Consider the following 24,997-nt stretch of genomic DNA (forward strand, 5'->3'; position numbering starts at 1 on the left):
ACGCGGCTGGGCTGGAGAGACATTTTATATACTTATTTGCCATCTGAATATCTTCTTTGGTGAGATGTCTGTTAAGATATTTGGCCCATGTTTTAATTGACTTGTTTTCTAATTGTTGAGCTCTAAAAGTTCTTTATATACTTTGGATAACAGTTTTTTATTGGATGACTTCTGAATTATTTTCTCCATCTGTGGCTTGTCTTTTTCATTCTTTGACAGTGTCTTTCTCAGCAGAAAATTTAATTTTAATGAAGTCCAGCTTATCAGTTCTTCCATGAAGTACGCCTTCGGTATTATATTTAAAAAGTAATTGTCACCCCTGGCTGAGTGGCTCAGTTGGTTGGAGCATCAACCTATACACCAAAAGTTGTGGGTTCAATCCCCGGTCTGTGCCCATAGGGGAGGCACCCGATAGATGTTTTCTCACATGGATGTCTTTCTCTCTCTGTCTCTCTCTCCCTTCCTCTCTCTAAAATTAATAAACATCAACAAACATATCCTTGGGTGAAGATGAAAAAAAAGTCATTGCAGCCCTGGCTGGTGTTCTCAATGGTTAGAGCATTGGCTTGTGCACCAAATGGTCGCAGGTTTGATTCCCAGTTAAGGGCACATATGTACCTGGGTTACAGGTTTGATCCCTAGCACCTGTCGGGACACATGTGGGAGACAGCCAATCAATGTGTCTCGCATAGATGTTTCTCTCTCTCTCTTTCTCCTCCTCCTCCTCCCTCCCTCCCTTCTTTACATTGCTCTAAAAAAAAAAAAAATCAATGGAAAAAATATCCTTGGGTGAAGATTAATACACGAAAAAAGTCATTGCTAAACCCCAAGGTCATTAGATTTTTCCTATGTTCTAGAAGTTTTATAATTTTGCATTTTATTTTTAGGTCTGTAGATCCATTTTGAGTTAATTTCTGTGAAGGGTATAATTTAAAGTCTGTGTCTAGATTTATTTCTTTGCAAGTGGATGTCCAGTTGTTCCAGTGCTATTTAGCCTTTGTTCCTTTGTCAAAGATCAGTTGACTATAATGGTGATTATGGGTCTATTTCTGGATTCCCTATTCCCTTCCATTGATCTATTTGCCTATTCTTTCACCAATACCACACTGTTTTGATTACTGTATTTGAAACACAAAGCACTTGAAATACAATGAATGTACTTGAAATACAATGAATGCACTTGAAATACAAATGAATATATTTTCAATACAGTGAATACTACCTATGTGAAGTTTTAATGATGAAATTTGAATAGAGTCAAGATGGGTAAGTAGCAAATATTAACTGGAATATTTGGAAAGAGCCATTAATCCTTAGTTGGACAGGTTTTTTTTTTTTTGTGTGTGTGTGTATGTGTATGCGTGTAAAAAGGATATTTTGCGCCCTAACTGGTTTGGCTCAGTGGATAGAGCGTTGTTGGCATGCGGACTCATGGGTCCCAGGTTCGATTCTGGTCAAGGGTATGTACCTTGGTTGTGGGCACATACCCAGTAGGGAGTGTGCAGGAGGCAGCTGATTGATGTTTCTAACTCTCTATCCCTCTCCCTTCCTCTCTGTAAAAATCAATAAAAAATATTTTTTAAAAAGGATATTTTGCTATACATATTGTATAGTAATATTTTTTCTAAAATTTTTGTTTCATATGATGAAATCATTGTCATCACAGTGGATAACACTTCCATAGTCCTCACTATGTGCCAGTCACATGGAAGTGCATCATACATTTCTCTCATTTAATTCTCACAACAACCCTATGAAGTTAGTATTAATATTAATTTCATTTGAGAGATAAGGAACCTGAAGCACAGAGAAGTGAAATCCAAGGCCACACAGCTAGTAAGTGGTATTACCAGGATTCTAACCCAGATTGTCTGGCTCCGAAGTCTGTGCTTTTAACGACACTATCAATATTCCCTGGTGCCATCTTAGCAAGCTTTACAAATACTGTTACGTACTTATATTTGAGATTATATTCAATATCTAAACTACTATTAAAAAGGAATAAAAGAATCTCAGTTTTCTTATTCTTGAAGAAGTAGCAGGGAATGGAAGTCATAATTTTTTAAAACCAATTACTGAGAAATTTCAGGACTAAATTTACTCATTTAAGAATAAATTATTGACAGAAAAGTTTTCAATAGGAACATAGGTAAAATATTAGAAGTCATTTGTCTTTGAGTATTTAAGTATGATGATCTGAATTTTAATAATGATCTTTTTTCTGAAGCTCTAGAAGGCATGTTGCCTTTCGCTATACTAATTTATTATAAACTGAGAAATGATTTGTGAGTTGGAGAAAGAAAACATTTTTATTGTATATGAATAAAGCCAAATTAGAAGGTTAAGATAGCATTAGTTGAATGACTAGTAATATACTTTTAGTTTTTTGTGATTAAAATGATCTTTATCTCTCATCTAAATATATTTAATATTTATGTTTTTCTTATTTTATATTTAGTATTTGAAATATGATTATAAAATAAAAATCTCATAGTTTTATAAAAATAATTTTTCTATATTTATTAAAGAGCATAATAAGCCAAATAAGGAAGTTTTGTAAAGTTATAAAAAACAAGATATAGTATCATTAATTTTTTTACTTAATCCTGGCCCATGCATGGCTCTCTTAAATAGAGTGACACTTTCCCCCTAAATATATTATTAAGCACAAAAAGTTTGTTGCTATTAACTTTTATAAACAAAGTAATAAACACACTTAAGATTTCTGATTTGGTTGAAAAAAATGAAAATGATTTCTTTTTTAAAAAATATTTTATTGATTTTTTTTACAGAGAGGAAGGGAAAGGGATAGAGAGCTAGAAACATCAATGAGAGAGAAACATCAAATCAGCTGTCTCCTGCACACCTCCTAGTGGGGATGTGCCTGCAACCAAGGTACATGACCGGAATTGAACCTGGGACCCTTCAGTCTGCAGGTCGATGCTCTATCCACTGAGCCAAACTGGTTAGGGCTGAAAAATCATTTCTTTAACATATATTGTAACTTGCCTTCAGTCACAGATGACTTATTCTCAGCATGAGAACTTGACCTTATAAACTAAATATTGAGAAGAATCTGATTCTTTGTAACATTCTTTTAATAAAGGAAATAATTGTGTTTTCATGGAATAATCTCATCAGTGTTTGAGTAGTAAGGTAAAAATTTAAAAGTACAAACACGGCCCAGCCGACGTGGCTCAGTATTTGAGCGTTGACCTATGAAATAGGAGGTCACAGTTCAATTCCTGGTCAGGGCATAAGCCCAGGTTTTGGGGTAAATCCCCTGTGTGGGGCATGCAGGAGGCAGCCATTCAAAAATTGATGTTTCTATCTCTCTCTACCTCTGCCTTCCTTTCTGAAATAAAAAAAAATATATATATTTAAAAAAATACAAACACTAGTTTCATCTTTGTTAAAAATATAGCAGACTAGCTCTGGCTGCTGTGGCTCGGTTGGTTGGGTATCATTCAGTGCACCAAAAGGTTGGCAATTTGATTCCTGGTAAGGGCACATGCCCAGATTGCAGGCTCTATCCCCAGGTAGGGGGTGTACCGGAGGCATCCGATCAATGTTTCACTCCCACATTGATGTTTCTCTCTCTCTCTCCCTCTCCCTTCCTCTCTAAAAAAATCAATGAAAGATACTTTAAATAGCTATAAAGGAACCTTAAAGGTATTTAAGGAAAAAAATAACTTATAAACTCTAGCTAGATTTTGTTCTCAAATTTTCTGTCACACATACATATACCTGTAATCCTATATAATAAAGAGGTAATATGCAAATTGACCATCACTCCAACACACAAGATGGCTGCCCCATGTGGTCAAAGATGGCCACCACAAGATGGCCAGTAGGAGAGGGCAGTTGTGGGCGATCAGACCAGCATGGGAGGGCAGTTGGGAGGGACCAAGCCTGCAGGGGAGGGCAGTTGTGGGCGATCAGACCAGCATGGGAGGACAGTTGGGGGCCACCAGGCCTGCAGAGGAGGACAGTTGGGGGTGACCAGGCCAGCAGAAGAGGGCAGTTGGGGGCAAGCAGGTCGGCGGGGAGAGCAGTTAGGGGAAATCGGGCTGGCGGGGGAGCAGTTAGGTGTCGATCAGGCTGACAGGGCAGTAGTTAGGGGGGTGATCAGGCTGGCAGACAGAAGCGGTTAGGGGCAATCAGGCAGGCAGGCAGGTGAGCAGTTGGGAGCCAGCAGTCCCGGATTTTGAGAGGGATGTCCAACTGTCTGAGAGGGCAGTCAGATATCCCTCGAGGGGTCCCAGATTGTAGAGGGTGCAGGCTGGGATGAGGGACACACCCTGCCCGTGCACGAATTTTATGCAATGGGCCTCTAGTATCAAATAAGCAGGGATTTATGTGATTTCTAAATAATGTTGCAAATAGACTCTATTTTAGGTTTCCTTTTTCCTTTTCATTTTGAAAACAATTAAATGAGTTTTATTCACTTTTTTTTCTGCTCCATTTTCCCAAAAGGCTGCCACTACTGTTCCCTTTATATATTCTATTTTTGTTATGATAATTATTTACAGGGATGATAATTGCTTGCCTCCCTCAACCCCCAAAAAACCCCACATTTATCTCATGCAAACTTGGATGACGAATATTTAATGTAAAGTGATTGTGTAAGGAAATTTCAACCCCTAAGTGAATGTAAGTGTGAAATGTCTCTAAAATATTATGTAGTTTAAAAATGATCATATTGACCCGTTACCCTATTGCATCTAATTGCAATGAGTATATTTGTATATGTAATCATTTTATCCTATGAATTACTTTCTAAGGACAAATTTCCCAGTATGTAATATACAGGGATTTTAAAACCACTTCTAATAACTGTTTCCAAATATTTAAAAGAATTATTTACAAAGCTATTACCCACCCTCGCCAGTGTGACTCAGTTGGTTGGAGCACCAAGAGTAGCTGGTTTGATTCCCAGTCAGGGCATACTCCTGGGTTATGGGTCTCCAGTAGGGGGATTCATGCTGCTCTCTCACATTGATGTTTCTCCCCTTTTGTCCCTCTCCCTTCCTCTGTCTCTAAAAATCAATAAAAATATTTTTTAAAACTGTAAGTGTACAAGCATCTGGTCATTTTGTCAAAAGCTACTAGGTTATTTTATTATTTGAAGTCTTAAAAATTATAATTGTTTCCTTATTAACTTGAAATTTCCAATTTGAGGTGAATTCTGGCCTTTTGACTTTACACCATTATTCTTTTATGTGTTTAAGATATTTGAAGAACTATGAAAATCCTTTTATCACCCTTCTCTATGTATGGAGAGCCTGATTTCATTTGTTAATAAATAATTCATTTCTCAAAAACGTGAAAAACCTAGTCTTTGGTTTTTAAAATCATTAAATATGCCAAGTCCTTATAATATTTCTAGCTCTCTGAAAATTATCAAATCAGATGAAAATTTACTTTTGTTTCTTCTCAGTGTTACCCACCAGAATAATTTAGGCTTTTCATAGATAGTAATGTCAGTGTTCCTTTGGTAAGTAATTGTTGATCCCTGCAGTGGACTCCAATTTACTTTTTTTTTTTTTTTTTAAGTAGGAGTCTTAAAGTGACTTTGTATATTAGTACTGTTTTCTATGTATTTTTGAATTTTTGAAAATTTAATTTTTGACATTAAGTATTTCTTGATGGGACTAAAAATTTTGTTGAATATCTGACAAACCTCTATAACCTGTAACTAGGCTATATGGATGTTATAAATTTCTAATGTCAAAGTGTTTTTAAAATAGAGAGTTTTGAGAAATAGGAAAGCTATCAGAATGCACAAAAATGGACATCTGAAAGAAATGCTGAATCATTAATGTAAAGCGATTTGGCGTATACAGTAGGTGTTCCCATACCTTAAAAGGTTAACACATGATCATCACCTTTTCACTATACTCTAAACATTATGTACATTTACTTTTCTTCATAAATGTTCTTTTTTAAGTTTACAGACTTAAAATACTTAAGTATAAGGCTCTATGTAATTTTTTTCTATGCAATTCTTTTGACATTTTCTTATCAGTCTATCTTTCAATATTATATTAGAAATAGGAACACTTTGCAAAGATGAGGAAACCATACAGGAAATAAGAGATTAGTTATATGCATTTAAATTATGACTCATAAATATCCAAAATATATAAGAGCAGACATCAAAAGGGTATATAAGTGATATGACATAAAATTTGTTGATAAATATACCAAACTACAATAAATAAATAAACATATATTCCTAAGAAAAAAAGGATTAGAAGGAAATACACTAACATTTAGCAGGGAATCATCTAAAGTGGTATGATAGGGAGGTTTTTATTTTAATCTTTTTCCTTTCTGTTTTCCAAAATCTTTAACAATAATTTATATTTATAATTAGGGAAATGTGTTCTTAAAAGAAAAAATATTTCTCCATACTATTGCCCCAAAAATAGCATATCCAGATTTTAAGCTGATCCAGTTAAGGTCTTGAAAGAAACATGAGTATTTACTGTTGGTAACCTGATACTTTTCTCCTCTCTGTCCTGCAGCACAAAAGGTCTTCAGTGACTCTAAGGAATTAGAGGTGTCTCGTTCTATTTTAGTTGAAGTAACTAAAATCAGATATGAAGATTTCATAAATATTAGTTTGCCAGAACCATTAACTTTTAATTATATAAAAAGACCATTTAAAATCATTAGCTAAAATAATATTTAAGTCCTCTAGTTATTTTTCAAATATTTTTTGAAGTTTATGATATAGCCTTTTTACAATGTGAAATTTATATATTGACTTCCTAGCATTTTGATTGATAAACCCCAGAAATTTTGAAAATGACACAAATTTTTTGAAAATTTTAATTTAGACAAACCATATTTTAGTATTGTATATCTTACACTTGAATAACTTGAAATTGAAGTGAAAATACCTAAAATAAGTACCCATGTGTACTTTTATTTTCGTAATAAGTTTAACTTATTTTAACATAGGATGCCTAATAGCTGTAATTATTTTTGTTACTTTTCACCTAGAATGGAGTAAATGAAAAAACGTAGTTATGACATTGTATGCTGAAATATTGGTGTCTTAATCTATTTGGCCTCTTAAAAAGGAAATACAGATGGTAGAGCCAGAAGGAAAATGAATAGTTAATCGTGGAGGAGGAGAAAACCTAGCTCAGATCTTTGACTAGCGGCAGCTGGGGAAGTGACGTCCTGTAGCATTTGCTGTTCTAGAAAGTACAGAGACACGTAGTGAGAATGGGAGGATCTAGAAGGCTGTCTCCTGTGTAGTGTATATTTATCTGTAAGTGAGCTGTTGGGGAAGGAATTAAATACGGATATGCTGTCTGCTTGCTGCCTTAAGACAGCGAGGCTGAATTGCTAATTGCTTTAACTTTTAAAATACCCTGCTTGGTTTATTTTCCTTAGAATCCTTGTATTGCTAAGACTGGGGACGCAGTTTTCTTTCACAAAGGGAAATCTAAGTTCATTTCAAGGCATTCGAAATGGGGAAAGACTATTATTGCATTTTGGGAATTGAAAAAGGAGCGTCAGATGAAGATATTAAAAAGGCTTACCGAAAACAAGCCCTCAAATTTCATCCGGACAAGAACAAATCTCCTCAGGCAGAGGAAAAATTTAAAGAGGTCGCAGAAGCTTATGAAGTATTGAGTGATCCTAAAAAGAGAGAAATATATGATCAGTTTGGGGAGGAAGGTAAGAATTTGGTGTATATCTTTCTGTCTCTCCAGCTCTGTGTGTCTCTCTCTCTTTCCCCGTTCTCTCTCAGCTTTCTGGCTGTCATTACATCAAATTATCAGACATATCAATGTAGAAAGATAAATAATGAATAAAAACAAAATTTTATCTCTGATGATATGAATGAATATTACATAGCTGTCAATCAAATATACTTGTTTGCATTTTTTAAAGATTTTGGCATTTTGTAATATCCGTATTCTACCACTAGATTTATATTGTTAACATTTATATTTGAAAAGAAACCTTAAATTCTCATACACATTAATGATTGTGTCAAAAGTCTTATGCAACCTGTTTTATTTTTTAATGAGTTTTCTGCCAGAACCAGTAAAGATCCTTCCATCATTTAAAATCTTAAGATTGGCAGTTCAAATTCTGCTTAGTTTCTATTTTATTCATAAAAAAGAAGTTTTTTGCCTTTCTTATAGCAAAGCTAGTTTAGCTTGAACAAGAGAAAGTCGTCTCTCTGAGAAGAAGGCCTAGGCATTTAGCTCTAGTTGTTTTTGGCATTCCGCCTGGAGAGGAAAGAATTTTCCTGATGTCATAAAATACCAGAACAAGTTTTTAGCTTAATTGTAAACAGTAATTGTTGCCAAGAAAATGAGATCTCAGAAATACAATTTTTGACCTAAAATGGCCACTTAGCATAATTATTGATTTACTTTTAGGTAGCACTATTTCCTTTGAAATTTTACTGTCTAGCTATAGAGAAAAGCATGACAACTTCCCTTTCCTGTCCCTGCCGTACTTTTGTTTCTTGCATTGTGAGATCAGAAACTAGTTGAATACAGTAGATGAGATATTTTTAAGATTATTTTATCACTCTAGATTTTAAATTAAGGTTGTTATCATCTCCATAGCTATAAAGTAAGTCTATTTTAAATTGGTAGTTAACAACAAAAATACTTTAATTCCTACATTTTTAAAAATCAGAACTTAGTTATTTTAGTTTCACCCAAAGTGTTCTCTTTTAAATTCTTATAAATTATGAAAGTTTAAGTTATGAAAACTTTTCTGTTATGTCTTTGCATTCTTTATTGCATTTAGTGTTAACTTTTCCTAATTAGAAATATATCCTAAAACAGTGAAAAAGTGACTATTCATTTTAAGTTAAAAATTAAATTTAGATAAGCAGGGTGATTATGTATTAAGGCTTTTTTCTTTGTTTTATTTTTCTTTTTGATCTGAGTTGCCAAAAATAGCAGCTTTTGCTGCTAGCTTTGGTGTGATGAGGACCTGCATTGTCAGGTTCCTGTAAAGTAATATTGAAAAAGGCAAATAGTTGGCAGTTTAATCCTGCTGGCTCCTGTGGCCACACTACTCAAAATACTATGGTTCGGTTCATCATAAAAGCTAAGCAGGATTCTCAGGTACTACTAACAGTGTACTATTTCCAAAGAACTTATTTTGTAAAGAAATCCATAAATAGAGGGGATAAATGGTGATGGAGGGAGACTTGACTTTTGGTGGTGAACACACAATATAATATGCAGATGATATATTATAAAATTTACACATGAAAACTATATAGTTTTATTAACCATTCTCACCTCAATAAAGCCAATTAAAAATTTAAAAAAAGAAATCCACAAATATAAATTTCCATGGAAAACCAGATACCCACTGCTTTACTCCACATCTCATTGATAACTGACTTGGCCATAGGACTGAGAATATTTGTCTTCAGAAATTTCAAGTCACCAAATAATACACATTTTTTTTTTTGGTTTAACGTTACCTTTTAGTAGTGTTTTCATTGTGTGATATTTCTCTAGTTTGATTTTTACTGATTGTCATCAGTGAGTGAATTTAAAAACACCAAAAAACAAACAAACAAAAAAACTGAAGTGGGATCATCTATGTACCCCGGATTTTTTTTTTTCCTTTTCGTTTTTATTTTTGTGTTTTTTTTTTACCCTGAATTTTTGTTGTTGTTCTTGACTCAGATAATTTATATAAACAATAGGTAATAGTGGGGGGGGGGATAAGTTTTTAAATAATATATTTTAAAGCTCTTCAATGCTTTAAAATATGTTACTCAGAAATACCATTTTCTAGTTATGCTACTTGAAAATAGTTAAAATAAAAGTTACTATATTTGATTCTTTTAAAAAAATCTTTCTTTACAGAAAAGGATTATATTTGCCTTTTATTCAGAATGTCTCTTTTAAAAAAATCCCTTTGGCTATAGTACTGTGAAAATGTGGGAAAACATTTTTCTCTTTGTTTTTCATATCTGTTCATGCCTGCAGGCCTGGTTCCATAGCCCTATGGCTTTCTCTAGCAGTAACAAAACACTGAATTTTATGATTGGAGCCATTACTAATTTACCTGATGTACTCCCCCCCCCCCCCCCCATTATTGCACTGTTTCAAGGCTTGGGACAGTGGGAAGGAACCATGAACTGAGAAGTGTATGAGTGAAACATGCTAAATTATGTATTTAGGAACTAAGAGAATCTAGTGATCCAGTTTGTTCATGGTTTGAAAATCTCTAATATCCACAATTTTAAATGCTGGGGTTTTAAAAAAATTATTGATTGATTTTTAGAGAGGAGAGAGAGAGAAAGAGAAAGAAAAGAGAGAAACATCAATTTGTTCCACTTATTTATGCATTCATTGGTTGATTCTTGTATGTGTCCTGACAGATCAAACCCGCAACCTTGGAGTATCTGATGCTCTAACCAACTGAGCTACCCGACCAGGGCCTTAAATGCTGTGTTTTTAAAAACTGGATAAAAATAGAGATGTTTTAAATTTATTATATGGCCCAGCAGTACTACTCCTAGGAATCTATAAAAGAGAAATGAAAATATACGTCCACCCAAAGACATGTATGTGAATGTTCATAGCAGCATTATTTGTAATGGTCCCCGACTAGAGACAAGTCAAAAGTACTATCATTTGGTGAATGGATAAACAAAATGTGATAAATACTATGTATGTGCGAGAGTGTGTGCGTGCGCGTGCTCGCATACACACACACGCACACACACACACACACACACACTGAAATACTATTTAGCAATTAAAATTACCAATTTAATTAAGTCTTCTATATCATGGATGAAATTTAAAAACTATGGTAAATAAAAAAAGTTGGATGTAAAAGACTATATAGGCTATGGTTCCATTTATATGAATTACATAGAAAAGGTAAATTTGTAAAGAAAGAAAGCAGACCAGTGGGTGCCTAGGGATAGAGGTAGGAACAAGGATTAGCTACAAATAGCAACTAGAGATAAATGTTCTGATTATTGTGATGGTCGCACAATTCTACAACTTTACTAAACTCATCGAATTGTACATTCGATGGGTTAATTTTATGGTATGTAGTAAATAACGTTATTTTAAAAAACAGAAATTTTCCACATAGTTGAATCATTGAAAAACAAAAAACACAGAACTACAGAAATTTAAAATTGGATTTTGAATCAGTCTCTCTGAAAAAATTTAGGTTTAGTTCTGAATTGTTTAGTAGTTGTCAACACAAGTTTGTATTAAAAGACTAAAAAAATTTTTTTTAAGTAACATATCCTTATAGTATTCTAGTTCTCTAACATTTCTTTATGCCTTCTTTTTTTGCTTGTTTATGGTTCAATCAATAACTTACTTTAAATACTGAAAGGCAGTATTTAGCCCTGGCTGGTTTGGATTAGTGGATAGAGTGTCAGCCTGCGGACTAAAGGGTCCAGAGTCAAGGGCACATGCCCGGGTTACGGGCTCGATTTCCAGAAGGAGGTGTGCAGGAGGCAGCCGATCAATGATTCTTTCTCATTATTGATGTTTCTAACTCTCTCCCTCTCCTTTCCTCTCTGAGATCAATAAGAAAATATATATAAAAAAGGAAGGTAGTATTTATATGATAAGACTTTTATTTAGTACATTAATCTCTATACTAGCTTGCTTCTTCAGTTATTGTTTTAAATCAACTGGATCTTTTTATTTATATATTTCTAAAAATAAATAAATTGGGTTTTTATGAATCAAAACTTTTTAAAGGTTCTCGTAGTAACTCTAAAACTTGCTATCAATCTGGATATTTATATGTTAAATCTCCTTAAAGTAAGAGTTATTAAAGTCTTATAATTTTTTTCTTTGAAGTCCTAATTCTTCTCCAATGCTGTTTCTTTTGATAAACTTTTAGTCAATGAACTGTTAGAAATCATTTTTATGGTATGTATCCCAAGCACATATTGGTTTTTGGATTGCACATTGGTTGGTTGGTTGCTGTTTTTTTTAATCCTCACGTGAGGATATGCTTAGAGAGAGAGAGACAGAGAGAGAGAAAGAAAGAAACATCGATGTGAGAGAGAAATATTGATCTGTTACCTTCACTCCACATCTCGACAAGGATTGAACCCACAGCCTAGGTATGTGCCCCAACCCTGAATTGAACTTGCAAACTTCTGGTGCACAGGACAATGCTCCAACCTACTGAGCCACCCAACCAGGGTGCTTAGTTGTTTTTTAAATAATAGCAGTCTTTCTAAAGCACAGGCAGATGTTGTTGACTCTAAGAGTGCATTCCTTGGTAACACAGAGTGATATGGTATCTGGGAAACATTTTGGACAGCAGAAGGAATCCAGTTGAATTTTAAGATTTTCCACAAGCAGTTGAAATGTACAAAATAAAAGAATTGACTGTATAGTTGATGACATGCAAATTATAATTCAAGTGCTCAGCAGTGCAAGTGATATTTGCATAGTAATTCATGTTATATTGGAGCAGTATGAATTTTGGTTCGATTTCTCTCAGTCATTATAGTAGCCTTGTCATATATCTGAGCGATGTAGTTGACTAGTGTCAAAGAAAATTTCAAAGCCCTGTTGGGGACTTTTTGTCATCTTTGATACATGTCATTTTATACAGTATGTAAATCTCAGGAACTCTGTAATCCTGATAGAGTTACTATTTTTGGCAGAGGAGGAAAGGGATTTTAGGGAAAAGCCAAACCCATGATATAATAACTTTTTAAAATTTAAATTCTTTATTGTTTAAAGTATTATCTTCCTGCCTTCCCCCTGAGGTTGGACAGTCTGTTCAGTGTTTCTATGTCTCTGGATATATTTTTGTTCATCAGTTTATGTTGATCATTATATTCCATAAATGAGTGAGATCATGTGATATTTATCTTTCTCTGACTAGCTTATTTCACTTACCATAATGCTCTCTAGGTCCATCCATGCTATTGCAAATGGTAAGAGTTCCTTCTTTTTTTACAGCAGCGTAGTATTCCATTGTGTAGATGTACCACTGTTTTTTAATCCACTCTCCTGCTGATGGGCACTTAGGTTGTTTCCAAATCTTAGCTATTGTAAATTGTGCTGCTATGAACATACGGGTGTATTCTTTCTGATTGATGTTTCTGACTTCTTGGGATATATTCCTAGAAGTGGGATTACTAAGTCAAGTGGGCATGATATAATAACTTAAAATATTCTTTTCATGAATTCAGTATGGGCTCAAACATTTAGATTTTTGTCTTGCTGACAAAATTAAACTATTTTGGCAGCTTATTTACTCAATTTACTTTATTAACTCTGTTAAATTATTATACTGTGTTATATTTATGGGACAAAAGATGAAATGATTTAAATAATTTAATGGTTTAGTCACATTGATCATGACCCTGAGTTGTATACATATTCTATCATTAAAAAAAAATCTGTTACTAGGTTTTTGTGTGTGTGTATTTTTTTAAACATTTGGAACTATAACAATACCACTAAAATTTAACTAAAATAAGTTTGGATGAGCTACATGTTAAAAGTTCTTGTCCTGTTTATACTTGTCATCCTGTTCCTACAAGGAATGTCTCTAACTGCTATTTGGATGTATCATTCAATACATATTTTGACAATTTTCTTGTTATATTGCTCTTGGTCTCTCCAGATTTTTATTCATGTATGAAGGTAAAAATTTAAACACCAGCTAAGACTGTTGGATGAAGTAGAATTCATGTATACCTTTTAATGGAATAGCTCAAATAGAACAAGACATGCAAAACTAAGTCTCTTTGAAAGTATGCTTAATGATTCCAGTAGAATTTATTATTATTAAATAACTCTTCTATGTACATGTGTGATTTTGTTTCTGCCTCTTCTCTATCCTGACATTCAAGATATACCTTTTAAAGTTTCGATTTAGGAGACTAAGAATAGATCATTCCCTTTATTCAGTAAACATGAGCACCTGTCATTTTTCAGCCCAGTATGCATTGAACAATGCAGAAATGAATAAAATATTTTCTGTCCTCAAATTACTACTATTTGAACATATTGGGATCTCTTAGTTAAATCTCTGGAATGTATCAGTTTTATAATTTTTAGATTCTGCTCCTGCTTGTTTTTTTGGTCAGGAATTCTCATAAGGCTCATTCAGAAAGTTTATTGATATTGTAATGATGTAAATCCTTGTCAGTATTGCTCCCTTAAAAGATCACTGTAATCCCACCGCTGCCACCAAAAAAAAAAAAAAAAAAAAGAGAGAGAAAGAAAAAAAGATTCCTGTACTATAGTTTGTGAGTTTTAGTAGGATCTTCCTTTGGTAGGTGGTGGTCATGATGCTTCAAATATATAATCTTTTGTAAGCTATATATTACTTAGTTGAGCCTAAAGAACAGGGTCAGAGGGTCACTAACTTGGTGGGTGAAACAGGTTGTCCATAATAGACAGAAATAACCAGTCCAAAGGCCTTATATATCAAGAGGATTTACAGCTCTTGATTTCAGTCTTCTTTTTAAGTGGTGTTGAAATTAATCTAATCACATGGTATGCCTAGAGGAACAATTTTGTTATCTGGGATAGTGATAACAATATTAGTGTGTAAAAAACATTTTTCGTACTATTAAAGTTTTTCAGCTACAGAAAGAGTTCTGTTTTAATTTTTAAGCAGTAAAAGATGGTCTGAAATAAAATTTGTTAATATGAATATGGTATTTTATATTGTTGATTGTTGTGCTCGTTGATGATAATGCTACTTAAAGATTTAGATTATAATTTTGCATTGATTACTGAAGACCTTTCAATTGACATCTGTTAAGAACTTAACTTTATATACTTCAGGTTGTCAACCAGTAGCTTATGAGATAAGAGGTTCCAGACTTCTATTTTCTTATTTATCTGTAGAACAGTGATTAAGGGATAAATTATCATTAAAGATGGGTATTTGGAGGAAGAATTTGAAGCAAAAATTTTAACTTTAGAGAGAATGATCTAGAGTTATGTAGCTGTTCTGTATTTAGTTATAATGGCATTTCTGGCCAACTTAATAAATTACAATCTAAAGTTGTCAAAGTTTATTAGTGATGCAATTTTTGAAAGTTAAACTTTCAGTAGTTGAAAGCTTTATTCTAATCGTGCTTATTTCTTCACTTAGGGTTGAAAGGAGGAGCAGGAGGTACTGATGGACAAGGAGGTACCTTCCGGTACACCTTTCATGGTGATCCTCATGCCACATTTGCAGCATTTTTCGGAGGTTCCAATCCCTTTGAAATTTTCTTTGGAAGACGGATGGGTGGTGGTAGAGATTCTGAAGATATGGAAATAGATGGAGATCCTTTTAGTGCCTTTGGATTCAGCATGAATGGATATCCAAGAGACAGGAATTCTGTGGGGCCATCCCGCCTCAAACAAGATCCTCCAATTATTCATGAACTTAGAGTATCACTTGAAGAAATATATAGTGGTTGTACCAAACGGATGAAGATTTCTCGAAAAAGGTTAAACCCTGATGGAAGGAGTTACAGATCTGAGGACAAAATTCTCACCATTGAGATAAAAAAAGGATGGAAAGAAGGCACCAAAATTACTTTTCCAAGGGAAGGAGATGAAACACCAACTAGTATTCCAGCAGACATTGTTTTTATTATTAAAGATAAAGATCACCCAAAATTTAAAAGGGATGGATCAAATATAATTTATACTGCTAAAATTAGTTTACGAGAGGTAAGTTAGTAAAAGCTAGGATTTTGAAACCAAACATTTATGCATTTGATTTTAGGGAATTTTTTTTTTGATTTTAAGGTATTTAAATAATAGCTAAGATTTATTTAATGCTTACTATACATTATTTTTTAAATTATCCTAAGAATCCTCTGAGGTAGTACTGCTATTATACTTCTTTTATGAATAAAATTGTACATTCTAAGTTTAGTTACCTATATGAACAATTTAAATGCTAATTTTAAGTGCTACCTAGATTATGTACTATGAGGCCCAATGATGAATTAACTCTACTCTGTTTTTATAAGTGTGGTTTATGAGACCTGCATTGTAATCTCCTCACCTTAGTCCATGTGTAAGATTTTTAAAAAAATTGTTAGTTTGGAGTAATTATATAACAAAAAAATGTGTTAAAAGACAAAATAATTTATAAGGCTACTGATTTGGTACATGAGTGTTGATTTTGTTCTATTTTTAGGCATTATTTCTCAAGTTAGATTATAATCTAACAAATATGGCTATGTCAGTTCCCTGCTTAAAATTCTTAAATGACTACACATAGCATCTATTATAAAGTTCAAACTCTTTAGCTTAACATAAAAGATCATTTTTAATCTGATTTCCACCCATAACTGTATATGCATCTCCCTAAGTTTGCTCTATTATTATCTTATATATATCTGTGTCATTGTCTGAGCTCTACTCTGTAGAACACTATTGTGCCCCCACTCTGCCTCAATACCAGCTATTAGTCCAATGCTTACTTTAAGCATTTGGTATTCCCAGAAGCTAAGAGGGTATGTTGGGTGCCTTTTCTCTCACAAAAGACTTCTGCACATATCACTGTGCCAACATTGTATTGTATTTTAATTACTAGTTTGCTTCTGTGGTCCTTGTGCATTCCTTGAAGTGGGGTCGGTATTCATGGTCCCTATATATGCTCAGCATCTATCAGGAATGTGTGGCATATAGTAGGTACTCAGTAAACATTTATTGACTAAAACAATAAATGTATTTTTTATTCTAACATTTTCCCTCCAGAGGAGTAGGTAGTTGCTCCTATCATGTTCTTTCCAGCCCTGAATTTCTCCCTCTTTCTTCTCCCATTCCATCCCTGCATCTTGAATGTTGCAATAGCAGACTCGAACTGTCCATTTCAGTCCAGGGCAGTGTGAAAGACATGCTTTACTTCTGTTTTCCTTTTCCTTCCCCCTTCCCCTTCTCCTTCTCTTTTCTTTTCTTTCTTTTTTTTTTTTTTTTTTTTTTTTTTTTTTTTTTTTTTTTTTAGCATGCCTGCTTGTACATGTCCTAAAGGGATTTTCTAATGGGGGAAATAATTTTATAATTATTGATATTCTTTTGGAGATTAAAATTTTGCCATACTGGTTGGTATCATCCTTTACAATTGGTAATATTATTGTTTAGAATTTTAAGTTGTTTAATTTTATTTTGTGCACTTTTTAGGCATTGTGTGGCTGCTCAATTAATGTTCCAACAATGGATGGAAGAACCATACCTATGTCAGTAAATGATATTGTGAAACCTGGAATGAGGAGAAGAATTATTGGATATGGGCTGCCATTTCCAAAAAATCCTGAGCAACGTGGTGACCTTCTAATAGAATTTGAGGTGTCCTTCCCAGATTCTATATCCTCATCATCCAAAGAAGTACTTAGAAAACATCTCCCTGCCTCATAGAATGAAAAACTTTGCTACTCATATTTTGATAAGGCACTGAAAATATAAAAGGACTGGCTGTTTATTGATGTAGATGTGAATTCTGTATAAAGATGTATAAATTATTTTGAGGGTTCATTAAATTGCATGAATAGAGACGGGTCAAATAAATAGGCAAAAGGGATTTTTACAGTTAGAGATGAAGAGAAATCATTCACTCTATTTTATTTTTCCCAAGTCAGAAATTTTTAGTATTTTGCTTACATGTAAAATTTGTTTTTGTGGAGTTAGTAGATATATTTCTAATAAAGTACTAGACTATCCAAGTACTTTATTTCTTATATCTTTACATTATCAATATGGTAGGCGCTCATTTATAATGGAAATTTAAATTCTTAACAACTATACATGTGTATGTATTTCTAGAAAATAAAAACCCAAGTCATTTGGAAATGTGGTTAACTAGATTTAAATCACTATCTGAAATGCTGCTATAGGGCTGGTACCCATAAAAGAATATCCAAATGCATATATTTCATCATTTTGATTTTTAAAATATGCTATAATGTTTGTTAATAACATAGTTGTAATGTTCTTAAGATGGACCTTTTCTCCATAAAAAGAAAATTCATGGCAATTTATCTCCTGTGGAAATCCCAATTGTCTGAATTACTGATATTTTAGAAATAGGCTGTTTTTAAAATGCCATATGTAATTTTATGCAAGTTGATTATATATCTTGGACTTAATAAATTATAGGCACATTTTATGGTCCACTAGTTTAAACTAGTTTGTTTAATAATAAATATGTTTTTAGAGGAAATGTTGTTACTTGGAATTAATTTTCCAATTACACAGTCTTCTATACTTACTCATAATATGCTACATGTACCTTATGCAATTTCCCTAAAAAAGAATAAACTACCACTATGGTGTTAAGCCAAAATATGGGGAAAATAAACACTAACTGCTGCTTATGAATGATGTTACTACTACTTGTTATGCATATAAATATTTTACTTTTTCATATGCATAGATTGCATTTCTTAGGTGTTTTAATTTTTTAAAATATATTTACATCTAAAAATTGTTTTGTTTTCTGTTTTGTAACTCTAGTGAGAATGATGTTTTGAAACAGCGTTTGGCTCAAAAGTAATTTTCAGGATGATACACACACTCACAGGGTACACTGGATCCTATCACTCTTTAGCAGAATATGAAATCTTCTTTTAGAAATTCAAGAAGTAGGTTGCAATTGCCATTTATTTTATGGCTTTATTGACATACTAGAGGCCTGATGCACGAAATTTGTACAAGAGTAGGCCTTTGCAGCTCTGGATGCCTCAGCCACTCTTGCAGCCCTGGCTGCCTCTGCCACCATCCCAGCCCTGGCTTTGCCTGGAAGGTCGTCTGGATGGTTGTTCCTCTGTTTGGCTATCCGGTCGATTTGCATATTATGCTTTTATTATTATAGATAAGTCACATGACATAACATTTACCCTTTTATTTTTTAAATTTATTTTTTTTACGTTCATTATTTTAAAATCTATGGTTTTAGGATATTCACAGAGTTATGCAAGCAGAGTTATCAACCATTCTCTATTTCCAAAACATTTAAATCACCCCCAAAAGAAATTCTATATCCATAAGCTCTCACCTTCCATTCCTCCAGCTCCTGACAAACACTGATCTACTTCTGTCTCTATGGATTTGTCTATTCTGAACATTTCATATAAATGGGAGCAAATGATATATTACTTTTTTTGCTTGGCTTCTGTCACTTAGCCATAATGTTTTCAAGATACATCCATGTTACACTATCAAGATTTCGTTTTCTTTTTTATAACAATAATATTCCATTGTATGGATATACCAAAATTTGTTTAAAAATTCATTAGTTTATAGGTGTTTTGGTTATTTCCACTTTTTGGCTATTATTAATAATGCTATGAGTATATTTATACACATTTTTGTGTGTATAATTTTTCAGTTTTGTTAGATATATATCTAAAATAGAATTGCTGGGGATAACCATATATTTTAGTTGTAAGGAAAATGCCAGAGAATTCAGCTAATTATACTTATTATTCCATCTTATTTATAGACTAGAGGCCTGGTGCACGAAATTTGTGCAGGGGTAGGGAGGTGTCCCTCAGCCCAGCTTGCACCATCTCCAATCTGGGACCCCTTGGAGGATGTCCGGCTGCTGGTTTAGGCTCAATCCCTAAAAACCGGCAGTCAGACATCCCTCTCACAATCCAGGACTGCTGGCTCCTAACCACTTGTCTGCCTGCCTGCCTGATTGCCCCTAACCACTTCTGCCTGCCAGCCTGATTGCCCTCTAACTGCTCCCTTGCTGGCCAGATTGACACCTAACTGCTCCCTTGCCAACCCGATTGCCCCCAACTGCCCTCCCCTGCCGGCCTGATCGCCCCCAGCTGCCCTCCCCTGCTGGCCTTATCTTGCCCCCAACTGCCCTCTCTTGCCTGCCTGGTCGCCCCTAACTGTCCTCCTCTGCAGGTCTGGTCGCACCCAGCTGCTCTCCCTGCCGGCCTGATCTCCCCACTAGCTGCTCTCCCCTGCTGACCTGTTCACCCACAACTGCCCTCCCCTGCCGGCCATCTTGTGGTGGCCGTCTTGTGATGACATTGCACGTGATGCCACCTAGGCTTTTATTATATAGGATGTCCTTAGGAAAGGATAAATATCAAGAAAATTTTCTCACAGGTTTAAAGAACTGAGCGGTAGATGTGGTTTCTATTTTACTCATTTATTTTTATTTTTTTTAAGTATATTCTTACTGATTTCAGAGAGGAAGGAAGAGCGAGAGAGAAATAGAAACATCAATGATGAGAGAGAATCACTGATTAGCTGCCTCCTGCATGCCCCCTACTGGGGATCAAGCCCTACACCTGGGCATTTGTCCTGACTCGGAATTGAACAGTGACCTCCCAGTTCATAGGTTGACGTTCAACCACTGAGCCACACCTACCAGACTAGTTTCTATTTTAAACCCACTGTCTTTTATTGAAATTTCCTTGATTAAGTATTTTCTCCTAAATTAGATAAAGGATTTATAGATTATATAGGTGAATAATCTTTGATTAAAAAAGTATTTTTAAAGTATAGAATCATTTTAGTAGTAAAAAATTAATTTGCATTGGCATATACTAGTAAAAACTGTATACCAGTATCTATCTTATCTTTAAGGATATTGATAATACCTTAGCACGAAATGCCCAATTTTTGTTAAAAGAGGTTTAAAGTTTTCTTATTTAAATTATGAAAGTATTTTTTATTTTTAAATATTTTCTTTAAATTCAACCAGGTTCTTGGATACCTGGAATAGTTTTGAAGAACTGTAAATCCTAGTAAGCTAATTGATAACGATGTTTATCTGTCTTTCCTACAAGAAAACCACCGGTTTGGCTCAGTGGATAGAGAATTGGCCTGCAGATTCAAGGGTCCCAGGTTTGATTCTGGTCAAGGGCATGTGCCTTGGTTGTGGGCACATCCTCAGTAGGGAGTGTGCAGGAGGCAGCTGATTGATGTTTCTCTCTCATCGATGTTTCTAACTCTATCCCTCTCCCTTCCTCTCTGTAAAAAATCAATAAAATATATTAAAAAAAAGAAAACCACAAGTTGCTTGTTTTTTTTAATTAGGATGTTTTTAGGCAAGGTGTGCCCTATTCCTTTGTAATGGACCTACCACTGTATTGTGCTACATAAAGCCGCTTCACATACTTAGTACATTTGCCTCACCGCCTTGAAAAGCGTCTGAGTTTGTGACCCCTACTTTACTTTTTATCTCATCACGTCTGCCTACTATTAGCTTTTCTTGAGGAAAAGGAGTTGAAAATGCTTTTGCTTGCTTATTTTTAAGAAACTATCATTTGATTAGTTATGACGGATAAAATAAAATTAATATGTGATTGGACTTGGTAAATGGCAAAGTAATGATACCATATCCTTATATATCAAGGATGATTTTAAAAAAATTATTGACTGACATTAGGTAATAAAATTATATAGGTTTTGCCCTGGCTGGTGTGGCTAGTTAGTTGAGTGTTGTCCCAGGCACCAAGAGGTTGTGGTTCGATTCCAGGTCAGGGCACACGCCAATCAATGTTTTTCTCTCGATGTTTCTCTCTCCTTCCTTCCTCTCTCTCTAAAATCAGTAAAAACATATTTTAAAAAATTATATAGGTTTCAAGTATACAACTCTATAATACATCATCTGTATATTGCATTGTGTTCCCACTACCCAAAGTCAAATCTTTCATCACCATATATTTGACCCCCTTTACCCTTTACTACTCCCCAACCCCCTTCCCTCTGGTAATCATAATACTATTGTCTATGTCTGAGTTTTTATTTATTTTTCTTGTTAACCTCAGAGTTAAGGTTAAACATTATCTGTAGTCTAACCCACACAATGCTTATCCAGTAATGTGTAATGCAGTGTACTGGATATATGTATATTCCATCCTCCCTCTTTTTGGAGAATTATAGAAAGAAAAGTAGTACTATTGTGACATTAAGTTATAATAGGAAGTCTATATTAGAGAAGAGCTTGAGAAATATTGCACAATATTTTTAATCTCAAGTACATATTTGGCATCTCTAGGATTGGGAATGGAGGGGTTCAAGAGATGGGATTAATTGCAAATCATAAGATCTGAAAAGTATGAGACATTTGAAATGAAATTAGACTAATTTTTTTCTTCATTGCCTCACTATGCCTATTATGTGTCTAACAAAGCAAAAATAAATTTGCAAGTATCTTATTGAAGCTGTGAATGGGAGTTCCTTGGAAAGTTTCTAGTGAGCAAGGGATGGTACATCATATAATACTTATTACTTATTAAATACTATATGGACTATCATTCTTTTAATTTAATATGATCTTCATTTTAATGAGCCTAAAAACTGACTTTTTAGTGTTCTGCCTAAAACTATTTTTTTCCCATAACAACTTAAATTCCTCAGCTAATCATCTTCCTACCAGAATGCTTTCAGAAACTTAACCCTCTCAGCTTGGAAAATTAGGCTTTTATAAATCACCAGCACCCTATGCATGCATTCGTGCACATTGAAAGGAAATTAATTAGAAGAAATATTTTGATATCACCATTTGCCCTTTCTCTATAATAGAAGTGTCAACCAAATTCACGACTGACAATGACAGATCGAGACACGTGTGATTGGCGCCAGCCAGAGCTTTATAAGTATCGCGCATGCACAAGTCAACTCCTTCTTTTTTAGAACTGCATAGTATTCTATGGTGTAAGTGTACCACTACTTTTTTTTATCCACTCATCTACTGATGGGCACTTGGGCTGTTTCCAATCATGAAATGAAAACAACAGTCACCCTTGGTCTCACCATGGGCAGCATGGAAGGATCTGGAAAGTATTATGCAAAGTGAAATAAGCTAGTCATAGAAAGACAAGTATCACATGATCTCACTCATACGGGGAATCTAATGAACAAAATAAAGTGATGAACAAAATAGATCATGAGATACAGAAGCATGGAACAGACCGACAAATCTCAGAAGGTGGGTGTGGGAAGAGATTAACCAAAGAACTTATATGCATACTAGAGGCCCAGTGCACAAAATTTGTGCACGTGGAGGGGCATCCCTCAGCCCGGCCCCTGCACCCTCTCCAATTCGGGACTCCTAGAGGGTCCCTGTGGGATGAGGCCTAAACTGGCAATTGGACATCTCTCTCACAATGCCAGCCTGATCACCACCTAACCGCTCCCCTGCCAACCTGATGGTCCCCAACTGCCATCCCCTGCTGGCCTGATTGTCCCTAACCACCTCTGCCTTGGTCCCCACCACTGTGGCTTTGTCCAGAAGGAAGCCAGATGTCTGGAAGATTTCCAGTCACCTGGTCTAATTAGCATGTGGCCCTTTTATTAGTATAGATATGCATAACCCATGGACACAGACAATAGTATGATGAAGGCCTGGGGAAGGCAGGTGCAGGGAGGAGGGGGCAAATGGGGGGAAAAAGGGGGACATCTGTAATATTTCAACAATAAAGATAAATTTAAAAACAAAACCAAGTCACACAGCCAGTATTCATTCATTCCACAGCTGGCTGGTACCTACTCTGATGCCAGGTGCTGTTCTGGCAGTAGACACAGATAGCTGGCATATATTTCTTCTCAGCTTCCCTTGCAGTTAGGTGTGGACACATGAGTAAATCTCACCCAGGGAATGTGAGCAGTGCTCTGCCTTCTTAGAATTCAGCTTCTTTTTCTTACCAAGATAAGAATTAGAACACTGCTAGGACCCGGGTGCACCTTGTTTGTCCTTCCCAATATTAACCTCTTCTCTCCCTCCCTTACAGGTAACCACTGACCTGATTTTGCACTAATAGTTTTCTGGCTTTTTACATAATTTCCTCTGCACTCTTAAGTAAGATATTGAGTTGCCTGTTTTTGAGTATTACATGATTACATTTATACTTTTTGTGTGTATTTTATTATCACATAACATGACTATGAGATTTATCCATATTGTTGCCTGGAACTGGAGTTCATTTTCATTACAGATAATATTCCACTTTATAAACACACAGTGTCCATTTTACCAACGATGGATGTGTGGGTTGCCTTCAGATCTTCTCTACCATGAACAATGCTGTCAAGAAGATTCTTGTCCATTTTCCCTGGCACACATGTGCCCATATTTCTTTACGGTAAATACCCAGAAGAGTATGCTTGTGTCTTAGGATGTGTTCAAGTTTACATGACAACTTGTTTTTCAAGGTAGTTATAATAGTAATCATGAGCCAGAAGTTTATTTGTACTGCTAACAACTTTGAAAGGTTCCACAGTTTCTTAAGAAAAAAAGTACTAATAGTGGAAGAACAGAAAAGAATAGTGCATTCCCTTTATAATTAAAACAAATCTTAGTAAATGATTCATGGAACTTAAATTTGGTAATGTTACTGTTTCATAATGCTTTGAAATTCAAACTAATAAGAATAAACTGTCTTTGGAAAGTTGGTACAGGGAACAAAATTAGAAAATTAATTTGCCCACCTCTTTTGACTATTTTTCTCTTAACCTAACCATATTTTCCCTAAAAGGCGTTACTAGAGATAATAAAAATTATAGAAATTTAGAAACTTTAAAATATTTCTATATTAAAAAGCTTGTTTAAACCCTGGCCAGTTTTCTCAGTGGTTAGAGTGTTGGCCTATGGACCAAAGGGTCTCAGGTTCCATTCCTGGTCAAGGGCATGTACCTGGGTTGCAGGTTTGATCCCAGCCCAAGTTGGGGAGAGTATAGGAGGCAACCAGTCAATGTGTCTTTCTCACATCGATGTTGCTCTTTCTCTCTCTATCTCTCCCTCCTCCTTTCCTTTCACTCTCTCTAAAAATCAATGAAAAAAATATCCTCAGGTGAGGATTTAAAAAAAAACAAATTTGTTTGAGTTCATTTTCAACTATCAATGCACTCTATGACATAGTGTAAAAGTTAATTAACTATAAAAAGTTCACAAATAAGCAAAACTACTCTGTTAGAAATAAAAATTCTTAAATATTAGGCTATTTTCTAGAAATATGTAATTTATAACAATGTTTTGTTTTATATTGTTTCATGCTTTTTTT

General features: G+C 34.6%; 1 protein-coding gene across 2 annotated transcripts in view; it reads left to right on the forward strand.

Moving 5' to 3' along the window:
* Positions 1–18,455, forward strand: part of DNAJB4 (DnaJ heat shock protein family (Hsp40) member B4) — a 71,534-nt gene extending 53,079 nt beyond the window's left edge. Inside the window, exons 1-4 of one of the 2 annotated variants that reach the window (XM_006774683.2) lie at positions 7,089–7,285; positions 7,411–7,698; positions 15,124–15,692; positions 17,154–18,455. In XM_006774683.2, the coding sequence (XP_006774746.1) occupies positions 7,488–7,698; positions 15,124–15,692; positions 17,154–17,387 (1,014 nt within the window). In that variant the 5' untranslated portion in view covers positions 7,089–7,285; positions 7,411–7,487 and the 3' untranslated portion in view covers positions 17,388–18,455. Of the gene's footprint in view, positions 1–7,088; positions 7,286–7,410; positions 7,699–15,123; positions 15,693–17,153 lie in introns of those variants that run through there. The other variant, XM_015571092.1, reaches the window with a different exon arrangement.
* Positions 18,456–24,997: the final 6,542 nt, after the last annotated feature.

This window comes from Myotis davidii, unplaced genomic scaffold (genome assembly GCF_000327345.1).
Source record: "Myotis davidii unplaced genomic scaffold, ASM32734v1 scaffold248, whole genome shotgun sequence".
NCBI lineage: Eukaryota > Metazoa > Chordata > Mammalia > Chiroptera > Vespertilionidae > Myotis > Myotis davidii.